Source organism: Gopherus evgoodei, chromosome 1 (assembly GCF_007399415.2).
Source record: "Gopherus evgoodei ecotype Sinaloan lineage chromosome 1, rGopEvg1_v1.p, whole genome shotgun sequence".
Lineage (NCBI taxonomy): Eukaryota > Metazoa > Chordata > Testudines > Testudinidae > Gopherus > Gopherus evgoodei.
The window spans coordinates 144,134,833-144,156,312 of NC_044322.1; the positions used below are offsets into that span (position 1 = coordinate 144,134,833).

General features: G+C 45.6%; 2 protein-coding genes across 6 annotated transcripts in view; one reads left to right on the forward strand and one right to left on the reverse strand.

The window, feature by feature from the left end:
- Positions 1–7,829, reverse strand: part of APOO (apolipoprotein O) — a 98,496-nt gene extending 90,667 nt beyond the window's left edge. For both annotated transcript variants that reach the window (XM_030575024.1, XM_030575015.1), the window contains exon 1: positions 7,766–7,829. In XM_030575024.1, coding sequence (XP_030430884.1) covers positions 7,766–7,813 — 48 coding nt within the window. In that variant the 5' untranslated portion in view covers positions 7,814–7,829. The remainder of the gene's footprint in view (positions 1–7,765) is intronic.
- C1HXorf58 (chromosome 1 CXorf58 homolog) overlaps positions 7,793–21,480 on the forward strand; it is a 35,000-nt gene continuing 21,312 nt past the window's right edge. Inside the window, exons 1-4 of one of the 4 annotated variants that reach the window (XM_030574971.1) lie at positions 7,793–8,012; positions 8,418–8,517; positions 10,155–10,249; positions 13,187–13,298. In XM_030574971.1, the coding sequence (XP_030430831.1) occupies positions 7,807–8,012; positions 8,418–8,517; positions 10,155–10,249; positions 13,187–13,298 (513 nt within the window). In that variant the 5' untranslated portion in view covers positions 7,793–7,806. The other 3 variants (XM_030575002.1, XM_030574994.1, XM_030574983.1) reach the window with 3 other exon arrangements.

Consider the following 21,480-nt stretch of genomic DNA (forward strand, 5'->3'; position numbering starts at 1 on the left):
ATATAAAAGAAAGAACCAAAATCACTGTCTGACAGTGTAAAGGCCTGAATGTGAGAGTCTGAGGCCTTGTTCTTAGGCTAAGCCTTTGGCTAAGCAGCAAAGGCAGACATAAACTGCAAAGTGTATGGTCACATCCTTACATTCCAAACTAGTCACATTGAAATAAGGTGCTATTGGGCTGTTAGAAATACAATCCTGTCCTGATATTCCTATCACCTCGAGAAAGGGAAGAGCCTAGAAGATGTAAAAGGAAACTTACTTTGATAGCATCCTGTCTGGCAAGAACTCACTTATCAATAGCTGGGATGTGAAATCCTCATTTATGTATTTTTCTATCACTGTATTCTCCACTTCCCTATTCTTTGTCTGTATAATCTCTGTCTGGTTCTGTGATTGTTTCTGTGTGCTGTATAATTAATTTTGTTGGGTGTAAACCAAATAAGGTGGTGGGATATAATTGGTTAAATAATCATGTTACAATATGTTAGGATTGGTTAGTTAAATTTCAGTAAAATGATTGGTTAAGGTATAGCTAAGCAGAACTCTTGTTTTACTATATAGTCTGCAGTCAATCAGGAAGTAAGGGGGGGTGGAATGTGAACAGAGAATGGGGGTGGAGGAATTGGAATCATGTTTTTGCTAAGAGGGGGAATGGGAACAGGGACACAGGCAATGCTCTGTGATGTCAGATCTGGAAAGGGGGACACTGAAGAAGGAAACTGGAATCATGCTTGTTGGAAGTTCACTCCAATAAACATCAAATTGTTTGCACCTTCGGACTTTGGGCATTGTTGCTCTCTGTTCATGCGAGAAGGACCAGGGAAGTGAGAGAGTGAAGGAATAAGCCCCCTAACAGTAACTGTTTCATGTAATCACAGAAATGTAGGGCTGGAAGGAATCGCAAGAGGTAATCTAGTCCAACCCACACACACTGAGGCAAGATTAATTAAACCTTGGCCTCCCTGACAGATATTGGTCAAACCTGTTCTTAACCTTCAGTGAGAAGGATTCCATAACCTCCCTTGGTAACCAGCTCTACTGCTTAACTAGTCTTGTAGTTTGAAAGATTTTTCCTACTAGCTATCCTACATTTCTCTTCTGAAAATTAAGCTGCTATGTCTTGTCCTACCCTCAGCGGACATGGAGAACAACTCTTCACCGTTATTTTTATAACAATCTTTTACATATTTGAAGACTCAAATCCCCACCTTTGACTATCTTCTTTAGGCCAAACAAGCCCAATTTTTTCAAAAGCCAGGTCTATGCTACAAGTTTGTTGGCATAGCTATGCCACTCAGGGGTGTTAAACAAAACAAACAAACATCCACCCCCTAGTCACCACAGCTATGCCAAAAACAAGAGTGTTTCTGTTGGCTAAGCTAGTGCTGTTCCTGGAGGCAGTATTATACCAGGAGCAAACCTTTCTTCTGTCAATATATGCTGCATCTATAGCAGCGGGCTCTGCTGATAGAGCTACACCAGGATAGCTGTATTGGCAGAGCCCATGTAGCATAGACCAGCCCAACCTTTCCTCAGAGGTCATATTTTCTAAATCTTTTATCATTTTTGTTGCTCTCCTTCTGGCAGAACCCTGCCAGCTTGTCAGGAACCCCAGGTCTTCCAAGTTCTGGGGCAGCCCTGCTATGTGCTGTGACTCAGTGGATCCAAGAACTTTCAGGATCCCTGCAGCAGAGCTGCAATGCCTGGCTCCAGGGTGGATAAAAATTAATGATTATTAAAAAAAAAAATCAGATTTTTTAATTTAAATCAGATAAATAGATACATCAGATAGATTATAGCTCAAAGATATCTCATCATGGAACAGGGATTATAAATTCTAAATCTATAGTATGAGACGATATATTCATGTAATGTATAAGAAAAGTTTTGTAAATGAGTTCCAATAGTTAACGGATTACAGATCCAATCTTAAGGGGTTCCAGAGGCTTCTGTATAGATTATTTAGGTTAATCTTTCTATCTATCCAATGGGACTCAGTGCTTAGTCTAGAAGATACCATCAGAGATGCTTAGTTTTGCAGTTCTCAAACTGTGGATTTGTCTGTCCAGAGATATTTTTGCTGTTAACAAGCAAGTTGTTTTTAAATAAATAATATATAGAGGTGAGAAATAACAGACCTCAACCCTATCGTCCCTCTGCAAATTTGTGTACACAGAGTCAATCCCTTACCTCTCTCTAAAAGTGCAAAGTTTTAAAAAGTTCAACGAATAGAAGATTGTTGGGGCCTGAATAGATCTGGACAAGGAAAAGAAGTCTTGAGAAAAATGTGAGAAGGGAGGGACAGGCAGTACAAATAAACATAAAACTGTTTGAGCAGCATATTCCAGAAGTCTTGAGGTCTTTCTGAGTGCAGCCCCTCCATTCATTTGAGATCTACCATACAATTCTCTCACTAGAAGGGAAAACCTATAATGGCAGCAGGCTGTAAAAGAGACCCAGTTTGGGAATAAGAACGATTCAAGAAATATATGTTTGCTGATGCTTTTTTAAAGAAAGTCACATCAGTGAACTTGTGGAAGTCATGTAAGCACTTGGATTCAGAGACTGTTGAAGTGATAATCTCACTTTTGACAGCAGTAGTTTCTTTTGCCAGTGTAGGAAGAATATTTTCTTCCTTTGGACTAATTCTATCCAAACTGAGAAATTGTTTGGGACCTGAAAAAGTAGGAAAGTTTGTTTTTCTTTTCCAGATTATGAACAAACAGGAAAATGAAGGTGAGGATGACTGAGTTAGCTGCACAGGCCAATATTTAAAGTTTCTATTGTTGACCTGGCTGACGTAGTTGATTTAATTTTGGGTTTTTTAAAAATATTTCATTTAACTATTTTAGTTAAAAACAATTAACAAAAAACAAACATGATTTTAAAAAACTTGAATGTTTAACTAAATTCAAAAATTCATATGCTTGTTTTGTTAAAACATTACATGTTTGCTGTTGAAGAAAAAATCCAGAATACATAATAATGTTGTTTTAGTTAAAGAAAACAATTTAAATGTCTGTCTGGTGACATTCTTCTCCTAATACAGCATGGCAAGAAAATCCTTCAAATATTAATGATTAACCTGTTGAATTGGAGAGAGTTCATCTCCAAATGACTTCATAAATATTTGCTTCAATTGAAATGAAATAACCAAACAATCATTCATTTTCTGATATAGCTGTAAAAACTAATCTGAAAAGTTTTCAAAATAAATCACTTTAAAAATATATAGTATGTACCTTCTAAAACTGAAACCTACATCTATCTCTGAGCTGTGAAGAATATGTATTAAGGTTATAACAACCAAGAACGTACCTTTATGTAAAAATCCATGATTAAATCGAGACTTCCTGACTAGTGATTTAAATCTATTTGATTTAAATCAAATCCACCCTGCCTGACTCCAAGGTAAGGGGTCTTGAAGCCCTGAGAAACCCTGCTCAGTTTCCTGGTAGGAGCCTAGAAGCCCTCAGAGCCACAGCTGAGCTGGGAGCCTCAGAGCTCAGGTGCCTAGTTGCCCAGATTCAACTTCCTCTCACAATTTTTTAAACAAAAAACATTTAAATTATTTCCAAAAGAGTTTAAGGTTCCCCCCCTTTTTGTGAGAAATTTCAAATTCTACATTTTGCTGCAAAACAGAACTACATTTGTTTTCAAAATTTTGGAATTTCCCACAGAAGGAAATGTTGACTTTCAGCCAGTTCCACTTGTCAATTCCTACTACTTGTCAATAGATGGCACTAGAGACCATTGCTATCATATTGAAAAAATATTACACATTTTCATGACAACATTTACAAGTGTTGTTTCTGTAGCAATTCCACTTAAGATTGGAAATTGCTAAACGAAAGTGAAAATGTAAGTCATGACATCTTAAATCTGTAATTAATTGTTATTTATCCTGAACACTGATAATATACTCAGCACTGCACAATAAATCGATTTAAAAATTCATTTTGAGGTCATCGATTAGCTACAATTCAACACCATACTGGATGTTTTAGAGTACTACTCTGTGGAACATAATAAAGTTGTGCCAAACTCTGTGGGCCTTGTGACACGATGAGTTTTAAAATATCATGGGGGAATGTGACTGATGTAATCTACTATCATGTTCAATTTAACTTTTTTTTTTTTTTATTAAGAATCATTGAACTCTCTGAAACCTGTGAACATATATCCTTTCTAAACATTAACTGCAGGCATAACTAACACACTCTCTCTTTGGACACGAGCACTCACGGTACTCAAGCTATTTACAAGCTCCCATTAACTAACGCCTAATAGCTCCCAATAACTAACTAAAAAGATTACATAAGTTAGAAAGAACAATGTCTAAAATGCTATCCTGATATATTTAACTGGTCACAATTATGCTAAAATATCATTATGAGCAACAGAAGTCTTATAAAACATTCAGTGTAACTAATGTGAAATTAATCACTTAAAAAGTCAGTTATCTTCAGCTAATTCTGCAGCAGTAGTTATAAAAAACATTTCCAAAGCTGTGCTGGCCAAAGCTGTAACCGGATACATGACTAAAAATGCTTCAGGCACTACAGAGGATGATAAGCAAAGACACGGACATGTTAATTTCACAACCATACAAATGAGTAAGCAACATTGTAAACAAGCAAGTAGAAAGTAAAAGATAAGCATTGAAAGACTTGTATAGTACATTCATAAATTTCTAAGATCTTGAAAACTATTTCAGTATTTAAGGGCTGATCTTTGTAGTTCGTTAGTAGTAAGAAAAATAGACAAACGTCTTAGGTTTGGTCTACGCTGCAGAGTTAGGTTGATGTAAGGCAGACCTAATTATATCAGTGTCCACACTACAGCCATTTTAAGTGCCCTACCAGACAGCCATAAATCCATCTTGATGAGAGGCACAGGGCTTATATTGGTGTAGTTAGAGCAATTCAATGTCCCTGTAGCCACTATACTTACACTGGCTGTTGGCTGTCATTCTTGTCAATTTCATGGTCCATGAAACTGACAAGAAAGCTGGGCTGTCACAGCTGCAGAGAGCCTTGGTGCTGCACAGAGGCTCCCATGTACCCACTCCCTGCGAGGAGTGCTGGTACTGCTTGGAGGCTCTTGGCTCCCTGCTGCTAGGAGCCCAGCTTCTCCCTCTCCCCCCGGCTCTTAGCTGGGATCCCAGTGGGGAGTTCCATGTCCTGAGTCTGGGCAGTTCCCAGCAAAGAGCCTTGGGGCAGCCTGGCAGGGAGCCGAGGGCCAGGCTACCAGTGCCCACACTGCCCCTTAAGTCAGTGGAAGCACTCCTGGTGAGACTGCACACCACCACCAAGAGGAAGGTAGCATGTACATGAAACATAGCACTAATCACTGCTGTGGTTGTATGTCAACCTAACAGACTGACTTATATTTTTAGTATATATGTGCCCTTAGACTTCATACTTGGCAGATTCACATGATATGCTATGCCTGGATATTTCCCTGTGCTCCTGTATTTTCTTCTGAATGAAACCAAACTATTCTAATGCACCTCCAATTAATTCAAGCTGTTTATTACATTTGGAACAACAGGTAAACAAATAGCTGCTCTGGAGGGATGTGTTCTGTAACCAGTCAATCCTGGAAAGGCTACATATGCATAGAGTTAAGCACGTTAACATAATGGCCACACTGGGTCAGATCAACGGTCCATTTAGCCCAGGATCCTCTCCTCTGATTGTGGCCAATGCCAGGTGCTTCAGAGGGAATGAACAGAACAGGTAATCATCAAGTCATCCATCCCCAGCTTCTGGCAAACAGGCTAGGTGGTGTTGCATCCCTGCTAATAACCGTTAATGGACCTATCCTCCATAAACGTATATAGTTCTTTTTTGAACCCTGTTGGAGTTTTGACATTCACAACATCCTCTGGCAAAGAATTCCATAGGTTGACTGTGCGTTGTGTGAAGAAGTATTTCCTTTTGTTTGTTTTAAACCTGCTGCCTATTAATTTCACTGGGTGATCCCTAGTTCTTGTGTTATGTAAGGGAGCAAATAAACACTTCCTCCACACCAGTCAAGATTTTATAGACTTTTGTCATATCCCCTTTAGTTATCGCTTTTCCAAGCTGGAAAGTCCCAGTCTTTTTAATCTCTCTTCATATAGAAGCTATTCAATAGCCCTAATCATTTTTGTTGCCTGTCTCAAAAAAGATATATGGGAATTGGAAAAGATATTAAGACAGGGCAACCAGATCTGCATGCAGTATTCATATGGGCATACCACAGATCTATATTATAAAGGCATTATGATTTTTTTCATTTTATCATCTCTCTTTCCTAACGGTTCCTAACAGTCTGTTTGCTTTTTTGACAGCTCCAGCATATCGAGTGGATGTTTTCAGAGAACTATCCACAGTGATTCCAAAATCTCTTTCTTGAGTGGTGATACCTTATTTAGATTCTATCATTTTGTTTGTATAGTTGGGATTATGTTTTCCTACATGCATTACTTTGCATTTATCAACACTGAATTTCATCTGACATTTTGTTGCTCAGTCACCCAGTTTTGTGAGATCCCTTTGTAATTCTTCACAGTTTGCTTTGGACTTAATTATCTAGAGTAATTTTGTATCACCTGCAAATTTTGCCACCTCAATGTTTACCTCTTTTTCCTGACTATTTATGAGTATGCTGAGTAGGACTGGTCTCAATACAGACTTCTGGGGGACACCATTATTTATCTCTTTCCATTCTGAAAACAGATCATTTATTCCTATTCTTTGTTTCCTATCTTTTAACCAATTACTGATCCATGAGAGGATATTTTCTCTTAGGACTGTTTACTTTGCTTAAGAGCCTTTGGTGAAGGACCTTGTCAAAGGCTTTCTGAAAATCTAAGTCATATTTGCTGACCCCCTCAAAGATTGATGAGGCATGGTTTCTCCTTACAAAAATCATGTTGACTATTCCTCAACAAATCATGTTAATCTCAGTGTCTGATAATTCTGTTCTTTAATACATTTTCAACCAATTTGCCTTGCGGACTCACTGATTTCGAGCCTGTGCTTGAACATACATAGAGGTCGTGAAGCCGGGCTCACAATAGAGGAGGAACCAGGTCTCACAGCCATACTAATGCCTCCCTCCTGCTTGCAGCGTTACCCCACACAGACACACCTGCAGCAGCTGCCTCAAAGTCTACCGTCTGGCTCAATTCACTCGGCTGCAGTGAACTGCAGAATTGAGACAGCAAATAAAACAACAAATGCTACAAGTTATCAGATGCCTAACGTTAAAGAATTTTGCTTGCCACGGCTTTAGCCTATAGCACCCTCTGTTGACAGGCTGCACATAATAATAAAGCGCCAAATAGCCCGTACCCAATACTTTCCAGCGCGATCCACACCCGTGTACTGAAGCGAAGGGTGACCTAGGCAGCACTCAGCGCGCACAGGCACCCGAGCTCAGGAATGAAACCCCTGACGCAGCAGCCAGTTAGCAAGGGAGCAAAGGCTTTGCAAGGGGGCCTGGGGCGGCTCTGTATCTAGGCCACGGGCCCTCCCGTGCACCCGGGGAGGCTGCCAACGGGTGCCGGGGCCCGGTCCGAGCTGCTCCCGCTCGTTCACGCCGGGTCACCCGGTGGGTGCCCAGGTGTCGCTCACCCTCCTCAGCGCGCCGGGCAGCGGAGGGCGAGGGCCTGAGCCCGGCACGGGTGACAGGGCGGACGAGCAGCACTGGGCCAGCCCTGGCGCTGTGGCCGGGCACCAATAGGTGCTGCGCCCCCGGGACGGGACTTTCTCACCTTGAACATCGCGGCGCCGCTCCCGAGCACGTCGCTGCGCGATGACATCAGAGCCGCACAGCGCACGCGCCGCTACGGAGGCCGAACGACAAAAACGGCCGGGGAAGGGGAGGGGATGGCGTGGTTCCCCTCCCCCCACACACGTTTCCCGGTCTCCAAGCAACAGGGACGCGGAGGCGGGGCCTCTGAGTAGCCGGGTGACGATGCTGAGCGGAGCCGCGCGCCGGGCGGGGTGTCTCTCGCGGCCGTGAGTAACCGCGGCGGCGGCGGCGGCCCCCGGCGTGTTCGGGAGCCGCCCGGCCTCGCGCGCTGCCCGCAGGAGGAGGCGTTAGCGGGGCTATGAGATCCGGCCCCGCCATTGCCAGCCCGGGTCAGCGCCGCGCCAGCGCCGCGCCGTGCGGGCGCCCAAGCAGGGGCTTGGAAACAGCGAGCCCGCAAGGCCGCCCCTCCCCCCCCCCGCTTCCGCGCCCCGCGTCTGTCTGTCTGTCTGTCCCCGTAGCTCCGCTCCCTCCCCCTCAAGCGCCCTGGCGGTGTCACCCATGGGTCCGCCTTTAGGGACCCAGCTGCTGTGAGCTCGGGTGAGCGTGGGGCTGGCATCTCCCCTCGTCCCACCCCCGCATGTTCCTCTGTCCTGATCTCGTGTCTCCGTCAGGGCGGACGAGGAGCTCGCAGCTAAAATCATCCAGACAGCCTGGTGGAGTCACATCGACAGGAGGCTGTTCAGGCTGCTCACACACACCATCCGCGCCGCGGTATGCTCGCTCCTCCGGAAAAACCCTGCCCGCCCGCTCGCGCTGTAACCCGTCCAGGGCTTTGCTACGGCGGGCCTTTACCAGCACAACTCTACCAGTGCCTGGGATACTGCTGTGGCAGTTACACTTCCCCAGGGAGGAGACACTTCTTGTGCAATGAGCTCAGAAAACAGTATAACCAAATTGGAAAAAAAAGACCCTCAAGGAGTTACACTGGTGGTATAGTAATATCTTAATAGTTATGTTGGTAAATTCTCTAACAGTGCATTAAATAATCATAAATTATCTTCTCCAGAGTAATGCAGTTAGGGTAAAAGTCACTCCTGTGCAAATAGCCAGCACAAAGTCTATGCACCCTTTAAAACCCATTTAATCCCTCAGAAGTGTTCTGGCCCTCTTCAGAGGGGTGGCACAACTGTTTGCTGTAAACTTCACCTAGTCCCTATTGATCTATCCAGGCATAGGATGGCCATCATTGTTGAGGTTTTTAGAGTATACATGTGCTGTCCATAAAAGGGCTTATGGTACATAAGAAATTGCTGTTTTTGAAGGCTTCCAGTTTCCCAAATATGGATCTAACTGATCTTACATCCAGTTTTTTTCAAAGAGAAACCAGCCTGATATATCACTGTGCCACTGTCCAATTAGAAGCTCCAAATACAAATGGTGATTGCCACAGTCTCTTCTCCTTGCTCATAATTAATGGCTCCATTTTATCACAAACACATGAGATAAATAATTACATATGCTTAGGAAGATTCTCCCTACTCTGTCAAAGGTGGAATGGGCTTCTGACTGATCCATCCCTTCTGAAGAGGAAAGTAGTATTTCCTGGAGAAGTACCAGTACCCAGGTCCAAATTAACCAGCAGGCCCAAAAGGTTTGGCCTTAGGACCCTGAATTCCAGTGGAGCCCTACAGTAGAGTGATGAAACACCTCAGCTGTAGCTTTTGGAGTTAGGGTAGTATCATTCTTTTGAATCTGCTATGCAGGCTAGCTCCTATCTTCTTGGATAGTTCTCCATATTCTTTGCTCTTATTGTCTGTGTGTCTTACACTGAGCAGAGCAAATATTAGAGTGGATTCAGAAAAGCTGTTTTTTTCCTCCTGAAATAATGTTACTCCATTGAATGGAATAAAAGGCAAGAGACATAGGGAGGTGTTCAGAGAATGGGGTGGAGGGAGAGACTGATGATAGTTTAAGAGCAGACGAAAGACAGAGGGAGAAGGAAAGAAGATGAGCAACTAAACAGTTTTGGGATTTTTTTTTTTTTAGTAAAAAGGAGGAGCTAAAATCGTATGTGAGATGTATTTCCTATTATTTGTTGTTCTTATTGAAAACTACCATGTTTTTTTTGTAGTGCAAAGCTGAGAAAATAAAACTCATAACATTGGAAAGGAAGGGCAAAAAGATAAGAACTTCAGTAGAGAAAAGAGTAACATTGGGTAGAAGAATAAAATGATTAATAAAAAAGAAACAATAAATATTGCAATTCTATAGTAACTGCCATTTAAGAATTTCAAAGCACTTTAAAATATTAACACTCAACTCCCGTGTGAAACAGGTGTGGGATGTATTATTATGTATAGGAACCAAAACTGCGTAATTTTATTGAATAATGCTTGCATCTGTTTCAGGAGCATTGTATTACATATGAGATTATGAGGAGAGTGAGTCCTTTAGAAGCTGAACTTATAAAAGATCCTAGTATGCAGTGTAAAGTCAGATTCAGGTAAAATAGGCATATTCATTTATTCAACCTAGCATATATGATGACTTTTTCTAAAGTTACCAGAAGTGCCATCAATTGTTTTTATTATAGTGTCACACTGGCAATGTTAGAGTTGACAAGGCATGTTGTTTTAGGTCCCTAAGTTCAGTAATACTCAAATACCTTTTGGGCTAATATTTCTTATGTATTTTTACCTCACAGGTGAGTATTTTTGGAAAGTTTGATAAAGTTTTACTTGTTCATCTTAAAGTCACTGAAGCACAGAGTGCGGCAAATGATTTTTTTGTTTGTTTGCTTTGCTTTTTTGGGATGAGGGCATTATTTTTGCAATACAGTAGAACCTCAGAGTTATGAACACCTTGGGAATAGAGGTTGTTCATAACTCTAAACAAAACATTATGCTTGTTCCTTCAAAAGTTTGCAAGTGAACATTGACTTAACACAGCTTTGAAAATTTACTATGCAGAAGAAAAATGCTGCTTTTAATCATCTTAATTTAAATGAAACAAGCACAGAAACAGTTTCCTTACCCAATCAAATCTTTTTTTAAACTTTCCCATTATTTTTTTTAGTAGTTTAACAGAGTACTATACTGTATTTGCTTTTTTTTTTTTTTTTGCTGCCTGATTGTGGACTTCCAGTTCCAAATTAGGTGTGTGGTTGACTGGTCCGTTCATAACTTTGGTATTCATAACTCTGAGGTTCTACTAGAAGTGATTGTTTTTGTTTTCTAAAAACTGGAATTTTTTGATATGTGGTGATTAACTTTTCAGATTGAAAGCCAGGCAGGTAAGTCGTCCTGTGTATAGTAGAAAAATTTCAGATACTTTTATTGCACACCATAAGCTATGTTTTCTTTTTAGAAATGCAAACTTATTGTGGACTTGGATCTCATCTAGAATTAGTGCTTTATACACACCTGAGGAAATGTAATTTAGAAATAAAATTATCTATTTTGCATGCACATACCATTATTTTTGCTATTTTTCTTTTTTACAACACACCAACATGAAGCGAACTCCAGATATAAATATATATTTATTAGACTTTCAAATAAACATTCTGGGCATAAGTTGTGCCCTGTGTGGAAACGGATATTGAGGGAGGAAGCTGGTGGTATTTGCAGTTTCCACTACTACCTCCATAGCTTCAGGCAGAAGAGAGCAGCTTTAAATTTCAGCCAGGCTTCCATAGAGAGCCGTTCCCCAGTGAAGCCTGACAAGAGGGTGAGCTGAATCAGCATATTCACTGGCTGCATTGTTCATGTCTCTTCTCTGGCTAGTCTGCACTAACCGAGTACAGGTGCCTTAACAAAGGGGTATGGTGGATACCTTGCATTTCTGCAACTCCCATGCCCTCTGGCCAGACTTACTGCCTCCAATTGCTCTGCATACAAAATCTGAATCTCATATTGGTTGTTCATTGCGTGATCAATCAAACAAATGCATTTGATTTGAGTTTGTCTTTTAAAAAATAAATTAAATGCTAAATAAAAATAGCCATGAATTTCCAGACTTGTTTCTACGTTTAAATAAGATGTTTTAAATAAATTATAGCGTTTAATAATTTTTAATCTGTGTCAGCATTTCAATTTTATTATTCCATATTGGCAGGAATTAAGATTCCAATCCTGCAATTTACAACATGTAGGTGAGCTGACTAAGGTTGCCAGGCATCCAGTTTTCGACCGGAATGCCTAGTTGAAAAGGGACCCTGGCGGCTCCGGTCAGCACAGCTGACCAGGCTGCTAAAAGTCCAGTTAGCTGCAGGCCAGCAGCAGGGCAGGCAGATTCTGTGCCCAGCTCTGCTTGGCTCCTGGGAAGCAGCTGGCATGTCCCTCCAGTTCCTAGGCAGAGGGGTGTTCAGGGGGCTCTACATGCTGCCCCCACCGGCAGGCACTGCCCCAAGCTCTGTTTTCACAGCTCCCATTGGAGCTGCCGCTTCGTGGGAGCACCTGAGGTCAGCACCACCCAGAGCCCGCACCCGGAACTCCCTCCCACACCCATATCTCCTGTCCTAGCCCTGAGCCCTCTCCCACACTCTGAACCCCTCAGCCCCAGCCCAGAGCCCCTTCTGCCCCCCAAACTCTTCATCCCTGGCCCTACTCCAGAACTGCACCCCCAGCCAGAGCCCTCACCCCCTCATGCATCCCAACGTTCTGCCCCAGCCCGGAACCCCCTCCCACACTCCAAACCCCTCGGCTCCAGCCCAGAGCCCCCTCCACGCCAAACCCCTAATTCCCGGCCCTGTTATTAGTTTGGAAGGGATTCCAGGGATGATTTTTTTGTTTGTTTTTTTTTTTGTTTTTTTAACATCTTAGGGCTTGGCTACACTTGAAACTCCAAAGCGCTGCCGCGGGAGCACTCCCACGGCAGCGCTTTGAAGTGCGAGTGTGGTCACGGCGCCAGCACTGGGAGAGAGCTCTCCCAGCGCTGCACGTACTCCACTTCCCCATGGGGATTAGTTTACAGCGCTGGGAGCCGCGCTCCCAGCGCTGGGGCAGTGTTTACACTGGCGCTTTGCAGCGCTGTAACTTGCTGCGCTCAGGGGTGTGTTTTTTCACACCCAAGCAAGAAAGTTGCAGCGCTGTAAAGCGCCAGTGTAGCCAAGGCCTCAGTCTGTTTTAAATGTATATAAAGAACTGAACGCAGCTGAAGTACACTTTACAAAAACACACTGGGGTCATGCTCTCTTCATAAAATACATATGTGACCATCCATGTTCATGCATTAGATTGTCTCATGAATTTGGGCAGCTGCAGGATTCAGATACAAAAATAGTTAAGATACCATGATTTGGTATTTCCATACTGTCTAAAGTGTAGGGTTGGGTTGTTTTTTTTTAAATGTTTACTACAACTCCAGATTTCCTATCTTTTCAATAAGGAATCTGCTCTTTATATTGCCAGATAGTTAACTTTGTTCCTTGTTTCTTTAGATTTGCTGGTCATGAGTTTCCACCTTTCATTGTGTTTAAGATTTTTCGCAATACTGGAGGTCAAGGCAGCAAGTACATAAGTGGAAAAAGAACAATAAGTCCCGCAAGTGAGGTGACTTACTAGATGTTTATGTGATCATTTTCTCTTCACTTCATCTACACCTTGGCTCTGAATTTTATTTTGTAAACTCCTATACATCTTTATCCTCAGTCACACATATCTCCAATTCTAACAAGCAACCGCTTCATTCATTAAACAACATTACTTTTGTTAGCAAAGAAACAATGATTCTTTCAGCATTGTACATAAAAACTCTTTGTATATCTATGCCCATATTCTCTATCTGGATTAATTTATTTCTAGGAAATTTAGTCACTATAGCCACTGTTCCATATAGCTGTCTTTTGCAATTCTTTTGTCACTGGGTTCTGCCTTTATTTAAATAGACATTTAAAAAAGACGGTTACTCACCTTTGTAACTGTTGTTCTTCGAGATGTGTTGCTCATATCCATTCCGATTAGGTGTGCACGCGCTGCGTGCACGCTCATCGGAAGATTTTTACCCTAGCAACACTCGGTGGGTCAGCTGGGCACCCCCTGGAGTGGCACTGCTATGGCGCTGGATATATACCCCTGCCAACCCAACGGCCCTTTAGTTCCTTCTTGCAGGCTACTCCGACAGAGGGGAAGGAGGGCGGGTTTGGAATGGATATGAGCAACACATCTCGAAGAACAACAGTTACAAAGGTGAGTAACCATCTTTTCTTCTTCAAGTGCTTGCTCATATCGATTCCAGTTAGGTGATTCCCAAGCCCTACCTAGGTGGTGAGGTCGGAGTGAGATGTTGCAGAATGCAAAACTGCTGAGCCAAATGCTGCATCATCTCTGGACTGTTGAACCAGAGCATAATGAGAGACAAAGGTGTGGACCAAGGACCAGGTAGCTGCACGACATATCTCCTGGATGGGTACATGAGCCAGGAAGGTGGCAGATGAAGCCTGAGCTCTGGTAGAATGAGCGGTGAGGTGGCTCGAGGGAACATGAGCCAAGTCATAACAAGTACGCATGCACGCCGTTACCCAAGATGAGATCTTCTGGGAGGAGACGGGTAGGCCCTTCATTCTGTCTGTCACCGCGATGAAGAGTTGGGGCATTTTACGAAAGGGTTTTGTGCGCTTGATATAAAATGCGAGCGCTCTACAGACGTCTAGGGAGTGCACTTGTTGATCCCGTCGTGATGAATGTGGCTTTGGGAAGAAGACCAGAAGGAAGATATCCTGGTTTACATGAAAGGCCGAAACCACTTTAGGAAGGAACGCCGGGTGTGGTCGCAACTGCACCTTGTGAAACACAGTATACGGTGGGTCCACTGTGAGAACCCGAAGCTCGGAGACTCGTCTGGCGGATGTAATGGCTACGAGGAAAGCTGTCTTCCAGGACAGGTATAGTAGCGAGCAGGTTGCTAACGGCTCAAATGGGGCAGACATGAGTCCGGTTAGAACCAGGTTGAGGTCCCAGGTTGGGGCGGGGCGTCGTACTTGGGGGTATAGGCGCTCCAAGCCCTTTAGGAACTAGAAACCATAGGGTGCGAGAACATGGAGCGGCCACTCTCCCCTGGGTGGAAGGTAGAGATGGCCACCAAGTGCACCCTCGATGATATCGCTAGGCCCTGCTGTTTGAGATACCAGAGGTAGTCCAAGATGATGGGGATCTAGGCCTCGGTGGGAGTGACATTCTGCGTTTCACACCAGCAGGAGAAATGCTTCCACTTGGCCAGATACGTTGACCGAGTGGAAGGTTTCCTGCTACCCAGGAGTACTTGTTGTACTGAGGCAGAGCAACGTAACTTGGACTGGCTTAACCACGCAGCAGCCATGCTGTGAGGTGAAGGGACTGCAGGTCTGGGTGGTGAAGTCTGCCGTGGTCCTAACTTATGAGGTTTGGGCAAAGAGGCAGGGTAATTGGGTTGGCTATCGACAGGTCGAGCAGCATGGTGTACCCGTGCTGCCTGGGCCACGCTGGAGCGATCATGATCAAATGAGCTCTGTCCCTGCGAAGCTTTATCAGGACTCTGTGAACCAGCGGGAACAGTGGAAAGGCGTAAAGCAGTTGGCTTGTCCACGGTATCAGGAAAGCGTCCGAGATCGAGCCGGGGAGAGGCCTTGGAAGGAGCAGAACATCTGGCATTTCCTGTTCTCGTGGGAAGCAAAGAGGTCTATATGGGGAAAACCCCACTTCTGGAAAATGGAATGAATAATGTCCGGATGCATTGACCACTCGTGAGACAGGAAGGATCTGCTGAGTCAATCCACCAGAGTGTTCTGAACGCCTGGGAGAAAAGACGCTACCAGGTCTTTCGAGTGGGCTATACAGAAGTCCCAAAGCTGGAGGGGGGAGGACCATGCCCCTCCCTGCTTGTTTATGCAATACATGGCCATTGTGTTGTCTGTGAACACTGAGACACAGCAACCTTGTAAGTGCTGTTGAAACGCCTGGCACGCAAGGCGGACTGCTCTCAGCTCTCAGACATTGATGTGCAAGGCCAGCTCCTGAGATGACCAAAGGCCTTGAGTGCGAAGATGTCCGAGGTGGGCACCCCAGCCGAGAGATGAGGCGTCTGTCGTCAGGACCATGGAAGGCTGGGGTGGATGGAATGCCATCCCTGCACACACCAAGGAGGGCGTCAGCCACCAGTCAAGGGAGCCTAGGATGCTTGGGGGAATGATGACTATCATGTCTATGGCGTCTCTGCCCAGGTGGTATACCGAGTTGAGCCAGATTGGAGGGGATGGAGGTGTAGCCTGGCGTGTTTGGTCACGAACATGCATGCAGGCATGTGACCCAAAAGACTGAGACAAGTGCGAGCCGAAGTCATTGGGAAGTTTTGTAGGCTTTGGATAATTGTTACCATCACCTGAAACCGAGTCGCTGGTAAACAGGCTCTGGCGAGACTGGAGTCCAGGGTTGCTCCAATGAAGTCTATCCTCTGTGGGAACCAGAGTGGATTTCTCTGTATTGATCATCAGGCCTAGACGTATGAATAGGTCCTTGACGATGCCTGCATGATGGGTGACTTGTGTCTCGGAGGTCCCTCTGATGAGCCAATCATCAAGATACGGAAAGATGTGTATCCGGTGGCGGCGGAGGGAGGTGGCCGTGCACTTTGTGAATACTCTTGGTGCTGTAGAGAGGCCAAACGGTAGGACTGTAAACTGGAAATGCTGACGGTTGCTACAGATTGGAGGTCCCGCCTGTGTGGAGGATAAATGGCGATGTGAAAATACGCATCCTTCATGTCGAGGGCAGCATACCAGTCTCCGGGATCCAAGGATGGGATGATGGTCCCCAGGGATACCATGTGGAACTTCAACTTTATCATGGATTTGTTGAGTTCTCGCAAGTCTAGGATAGGTCTGAGACCTCCCTTCGCCTTGGGGATTAGGAAATAACGGGAGTATAACCCCTTCCCCCTTTCGTCTTCTGGTACTTCCTCTATGGCTCCCATGGTAAGGAGCGTGCACACCTCTTGTAAGAGGAATTGCTCATGAGAGGGGTCCCTGAAGAGGGACGAGGGTAGGGGGTGGAAGGGAGAGAGCGAAATAAACTGGAGGTGGTACCCAAGTTCCACCGTGCGTAGGACCCAATGATCTGAAGTTGGCTGGGACCACGCAGGGAGGAAAAAGGAGAGGCGGTTGGAAAAGGGAGGTAAAGGATCCTGGAAAGGAACTGGTACGCTGTCCTCGGGCGCACCTTCAAAAGTTTGGCTTTGGCGCCATAGGTGGTTCGGAAGGACCTTGATTCTGGCCCCCTTGAGGTCCAGACCGCCGTCTACGATTGCATCAGCCGTGCCCTCTGCCGAAGTCCTGTCTCGGTCTAGGCGGGGGATAAGGGTGGTGAGGCTGGAGACGGAAGGACCTGCGCTGAGTCACTGGGGTGTGCATCCCGAGGGAGCACATGATGACCCTGTTGTCCTTAAGGTTCTGCAACCTGGGATCAGCCTTTTCAGAGAATAGGCCTTGACCATCAAAGGGCAGATCCTGTATGGAGATTTGTAACTCGGGTGGAAGGCCTGAGACCTGAAGCCATGATATCCACCTCATGGCGACACCTGAAGCCAGGGTCCTGGCTGCGGGGTCATCCGCGCCTAGGGAGGCCTGGAGAGAAGTTCTCGCCACCTTCTTCCCTTCCTCCGAAAGGGCAGCAAACTCTGGGCGGGAGTCTTGGGGAATGAACTCCTTGAATTTCTCCACTGCTGTCCAGGTGTTATAATTGTACCGGCTGAGCAGGACTTGCTGGTTTACCACCCTGAGTTGGAGGCCCCCAGTAGAGTATACCTTGCGGCCCAATAAGTCCTTGCGCCTAGCCTCCTTTGATTTTGGAGCACGAGCTTGCTGGCCATGGCGTTCCCTTTCATTGACTGATTGCACGACAAGGGAGCAGGGAGGAGGGTGCACGTACAGGTACTCATACCCCTTAGAGGGTACCATGTACTTCTGCTCAACCCCCCTGGCCGTGGGCGTAATAGATGCTGAAGATTGCCAGATGATATCGGCATTTGCTTGTATCGTACGGATAAACGGCAAGGCCACTCTTGTGGGGGTGTCAGCTGACAGGATATCCACCACTGGGTCCTCTATCTCCGGGACCTCCTCCACCTGAAGATTCATATTCAGGGCCACCCGCCTCAGGAGGTCCTGATGTGCCTGAAGGTCCATTTGAGTAGGGCCTGAGGAGGATGTCCTTGCCACCGCTTCATCTGGAGAGGAGGAAGAGGAAAGGCCAGGGACAAGAGGGAACTGCGTGGGCTCCTGTTCTTGAGCAACGTCAGTCTCGGGTGGAATTTGAGACACTGCCGGCTGAATGAGAGCCTCCTCTGTACCCGTGGGAGGGGGGCGGCTGACCATTGCCTCCGGCACCCGGTGTTCCGATGGTGCGGAGCAAGATGGCATTGGAGGCGCACCTTGGGCTTGATGGTATGCCCAAGGTGTCCAGAATGACCACTGATGGGGTCCCTGTTCCTGGGTCTGGGTCTCCTGAAAGACACGGCCGGGCCGTGTCTGAGTCACGGTCCTGTGCATAGGAAGCACTGTCTGCGTGAGAAGACACAGATGTGTGACGAGATGGCCAAGGAGGCACTGAAAACCCCTGGTAAGGGTCTCGATCTCTAAACGACCTTTCCGTGTGTGGCACCAGAGAGTGGTACCGGTTGCCATACTGATACCGGGAATGAGACCGGGACCTGCGACCGGAGCGGTGCCAGGAGGTCGACCGTGATCTGGAGGCTCGATGTCTAGAGTGACTGTGAGGGACGTGGTGCCGGGAACGGTACCGGGAGCTGGATCGGTGCTGAGAGTAGTGGGTCGGCGAATGGGACGCTGAGCAGTGCCGCGAGTGCCACCAGTACCGAGATGGAAAGCGGCGTCGGGACCGGAATTGACGATGGAACTGAGAGCGCCGGTGGGACCGTGATCATGATCGGTGCCTCTCAACGGTGCCGACAGAGGGTGGCCTCAGTGGGGCAGGCTTGCCTAGCGATTGAATGACCCTCACCGGCGGTGCCGGGGGTTGAGGCAGCGCGGATTCCGTCAGGGCGATCAGCTCCCTCGCTGTAGAAAAGGTCTCCAGCATGGAGGGAATTGTGAGGTCAACCACAGCATGCGCCAGGGAGCTTTCAGGCGCCGGACTCACCGGCCCTTGCGGGACCAGAATCGACGGTGCCGAAGCTGTCGGTGCCACAGCAGGTATCGGTGCCGGGCGGTCCGACATAGGCAGGTGCTCGAACTGCGGTGCAGGTGGCATGGAAGCCGCAGGAGTCTTATGCTTCTTAACCCGCGGAGAGGGGGAACGGTGTCGAGCAGACGACAGTGCCGGCGACGGTCGGTGCCGAGGGGCCTTAGCGGTACCGGCTCGATCTGGTGCCGAAGAGACACTTCTGCTTGATATGGACTGTCCAGCGCTCGGTGCCGAGGGCAGAGGAGTAAGAGCTGCCTCCATCAGGAGCTGTTTCAGACAAAAGTCCCGCTCCTTCTTCGTCCTGGGCTTAAAAGCCTTACAGATCCGGCACTTATCTGAGAGGTGAGATTCCCCAAGGCACTTAAGGCAAGATTCATGGGGATGTCCCATTGGCATCGGCCTGTGGCAGGTTGAGCACGGTTTGAAGCCCGGTGAACCGGGCATGGGGCCCAGTACTGGGTGCGGGGAAGGGGCTAATCCCTGAACCCCTGTCAACTATATACACTAACTATAAACAACTAATTCCTTGTATAACAAAGAATGAATAAAATTAACCATAAACTATAGAATTTACAACTATATACACAAGAATTAATAAAAGAACTGCGAGTAGCTAGGGAGGTGGAGATCAGCTAAGCCACGCTCCACTGTTCCAACGACCGACACGGGCGGTAAGAAGGAACTGAAGGGACGTTGGGTCGGTAGAGGTATATATCCAGTGGCGCCTGGCCGACCCACCGAGTGTTGCTAGGGTAAAAATCTTCCGATGAGTGTGCACGTGGCGCGCACACACCTAATTGGAATCGATATGAGCAAACACTCGAAGAAGAACTATATTTTTAGGCCCTATAAATTAGTTATGTCAAAAAATTAGTTTTTATAACTTTTCTGAACAGAATTCCATTAACCTTGTTCTTTTGACAGGTTATCCTTCCAGTGATGATGTACTTAGAAACAAAATCACAACTTCTGATGCACTGAACAATAAGTTCTATTCTATATAGATTTCTATTCTATGCTCATCTCTGTAGTATATAAGTACCTATAAAAATAAGCTGTGCGCACTTAGATTATAAACTCTTTAGGGTCTGGATCGCCTCTTTGTTCTGCGTTTGAAAATGGCTTAGCACTGTGGGCTCCTGGTCCATGCCGGTGCTACTGTAATACTACTAATAATAATACAGTGTTTTTCTTCTTCAAGCAAGTCCACACTCTAGTGTATGTTATTCCTGTAATACAAGAAGCAAAAATTATTTTGGACCAAAAGAATAACACTGCTGTAGCAATTGTGTGGTGCAGGTTGGGTTTCAAGCTGGGTTTCTGAAGGCACATACTAGTATTTTCTTTCTTTAAAACTGCCTATTCTTTATTGACTGTATTGTCTTAAAGAAAGGAGGTTTTAAATACGTAATAGGTACATCAAACATTTTTTACTTTGTGTATTAGACCCTTTGCTTGTAGGAGACTCAATTTGAAGAATGCTTCAATAATCTTCACCTATTCTCTCACCACTTTCTTCTGTTTCCTCGAAAGTCAACAAGGCAGCTAGTAAAAGAATGCAGACAATGAGAATGGTACAGATTTGCCATGTATCTGCCAACCCTTTGGAAAGTATGTAGTGCATGACAAATCCTTGAGGGAGATTTGACAAGTCTGCTGAAGCTGGTTGAGCTGTCTAACAGAATGGCAAAAGGAATTCAATGTTAATAAATGTGAAGTAGTGCACACTGGAGAAAACAATGTAAACAGGGATTTCTGACCTTTCACATCAATACCCTTATCACTGTAGTATGGGAAATTCTTATGTGGGTCTGTCTCAATCTCTCTTGTTAAAGCCATTCCACTTGGTATTAAGTATGCATTGGGCCAGAAAAATAGTGTGAGGATGACTCTGTGGTCCAGTGGTTAGGCAGTCATCTGAGAGGTCGGAACCTCTTCTCATCAGGTCTCCCACATCCCAGGTGAGTACCCTAACCACTGGTTATAACTAATGATTATAAGGGAGGCTGCTGCCTCCTCTCTCTCCCCTCCCAAGTGTTTTGTGTGGAATTAGGCATGCTCTTGAACACACCTACTGGATCAGACCCTACAAGCAAAATGTGGGAGAATGCCTGTCTTCACCTGGTTTGAGGATCATGCTGGGGCTTATAGATAGGTATTGGACATCTGCGTGAGACACCAGTGCACATGCCCAGAGGCAGAAACAAAGGTATATAGGCACTCTTGCAGTGAAAATTTAGGTGCCGAGTGAGTTTAGGCACTTACATGGTTAGGTGGCAGTAGAGCAGGGGAGTTGTGGATCTGGGACTTGGGTACTTAACTCGCTTTGTAGATCTGGGATTGTCTACTTTGTGAAAATCAACTGCCAGAATCTTGGATCACCTTTGGTCTGAGAGCAGGCTGCTCACCTAGCTTTCCAGTTAGAAGAAACACATGGTTGGTACTAAACTAGAGAAAAGGGTTTTAAGAACAGAAAAGGACCATACTGGTGTTTCAAAAATGGAGTAAAGAAGAGTCCCATAAACTGCCTAAATTGGTCTGTAAGCACTAACCTAAAAAT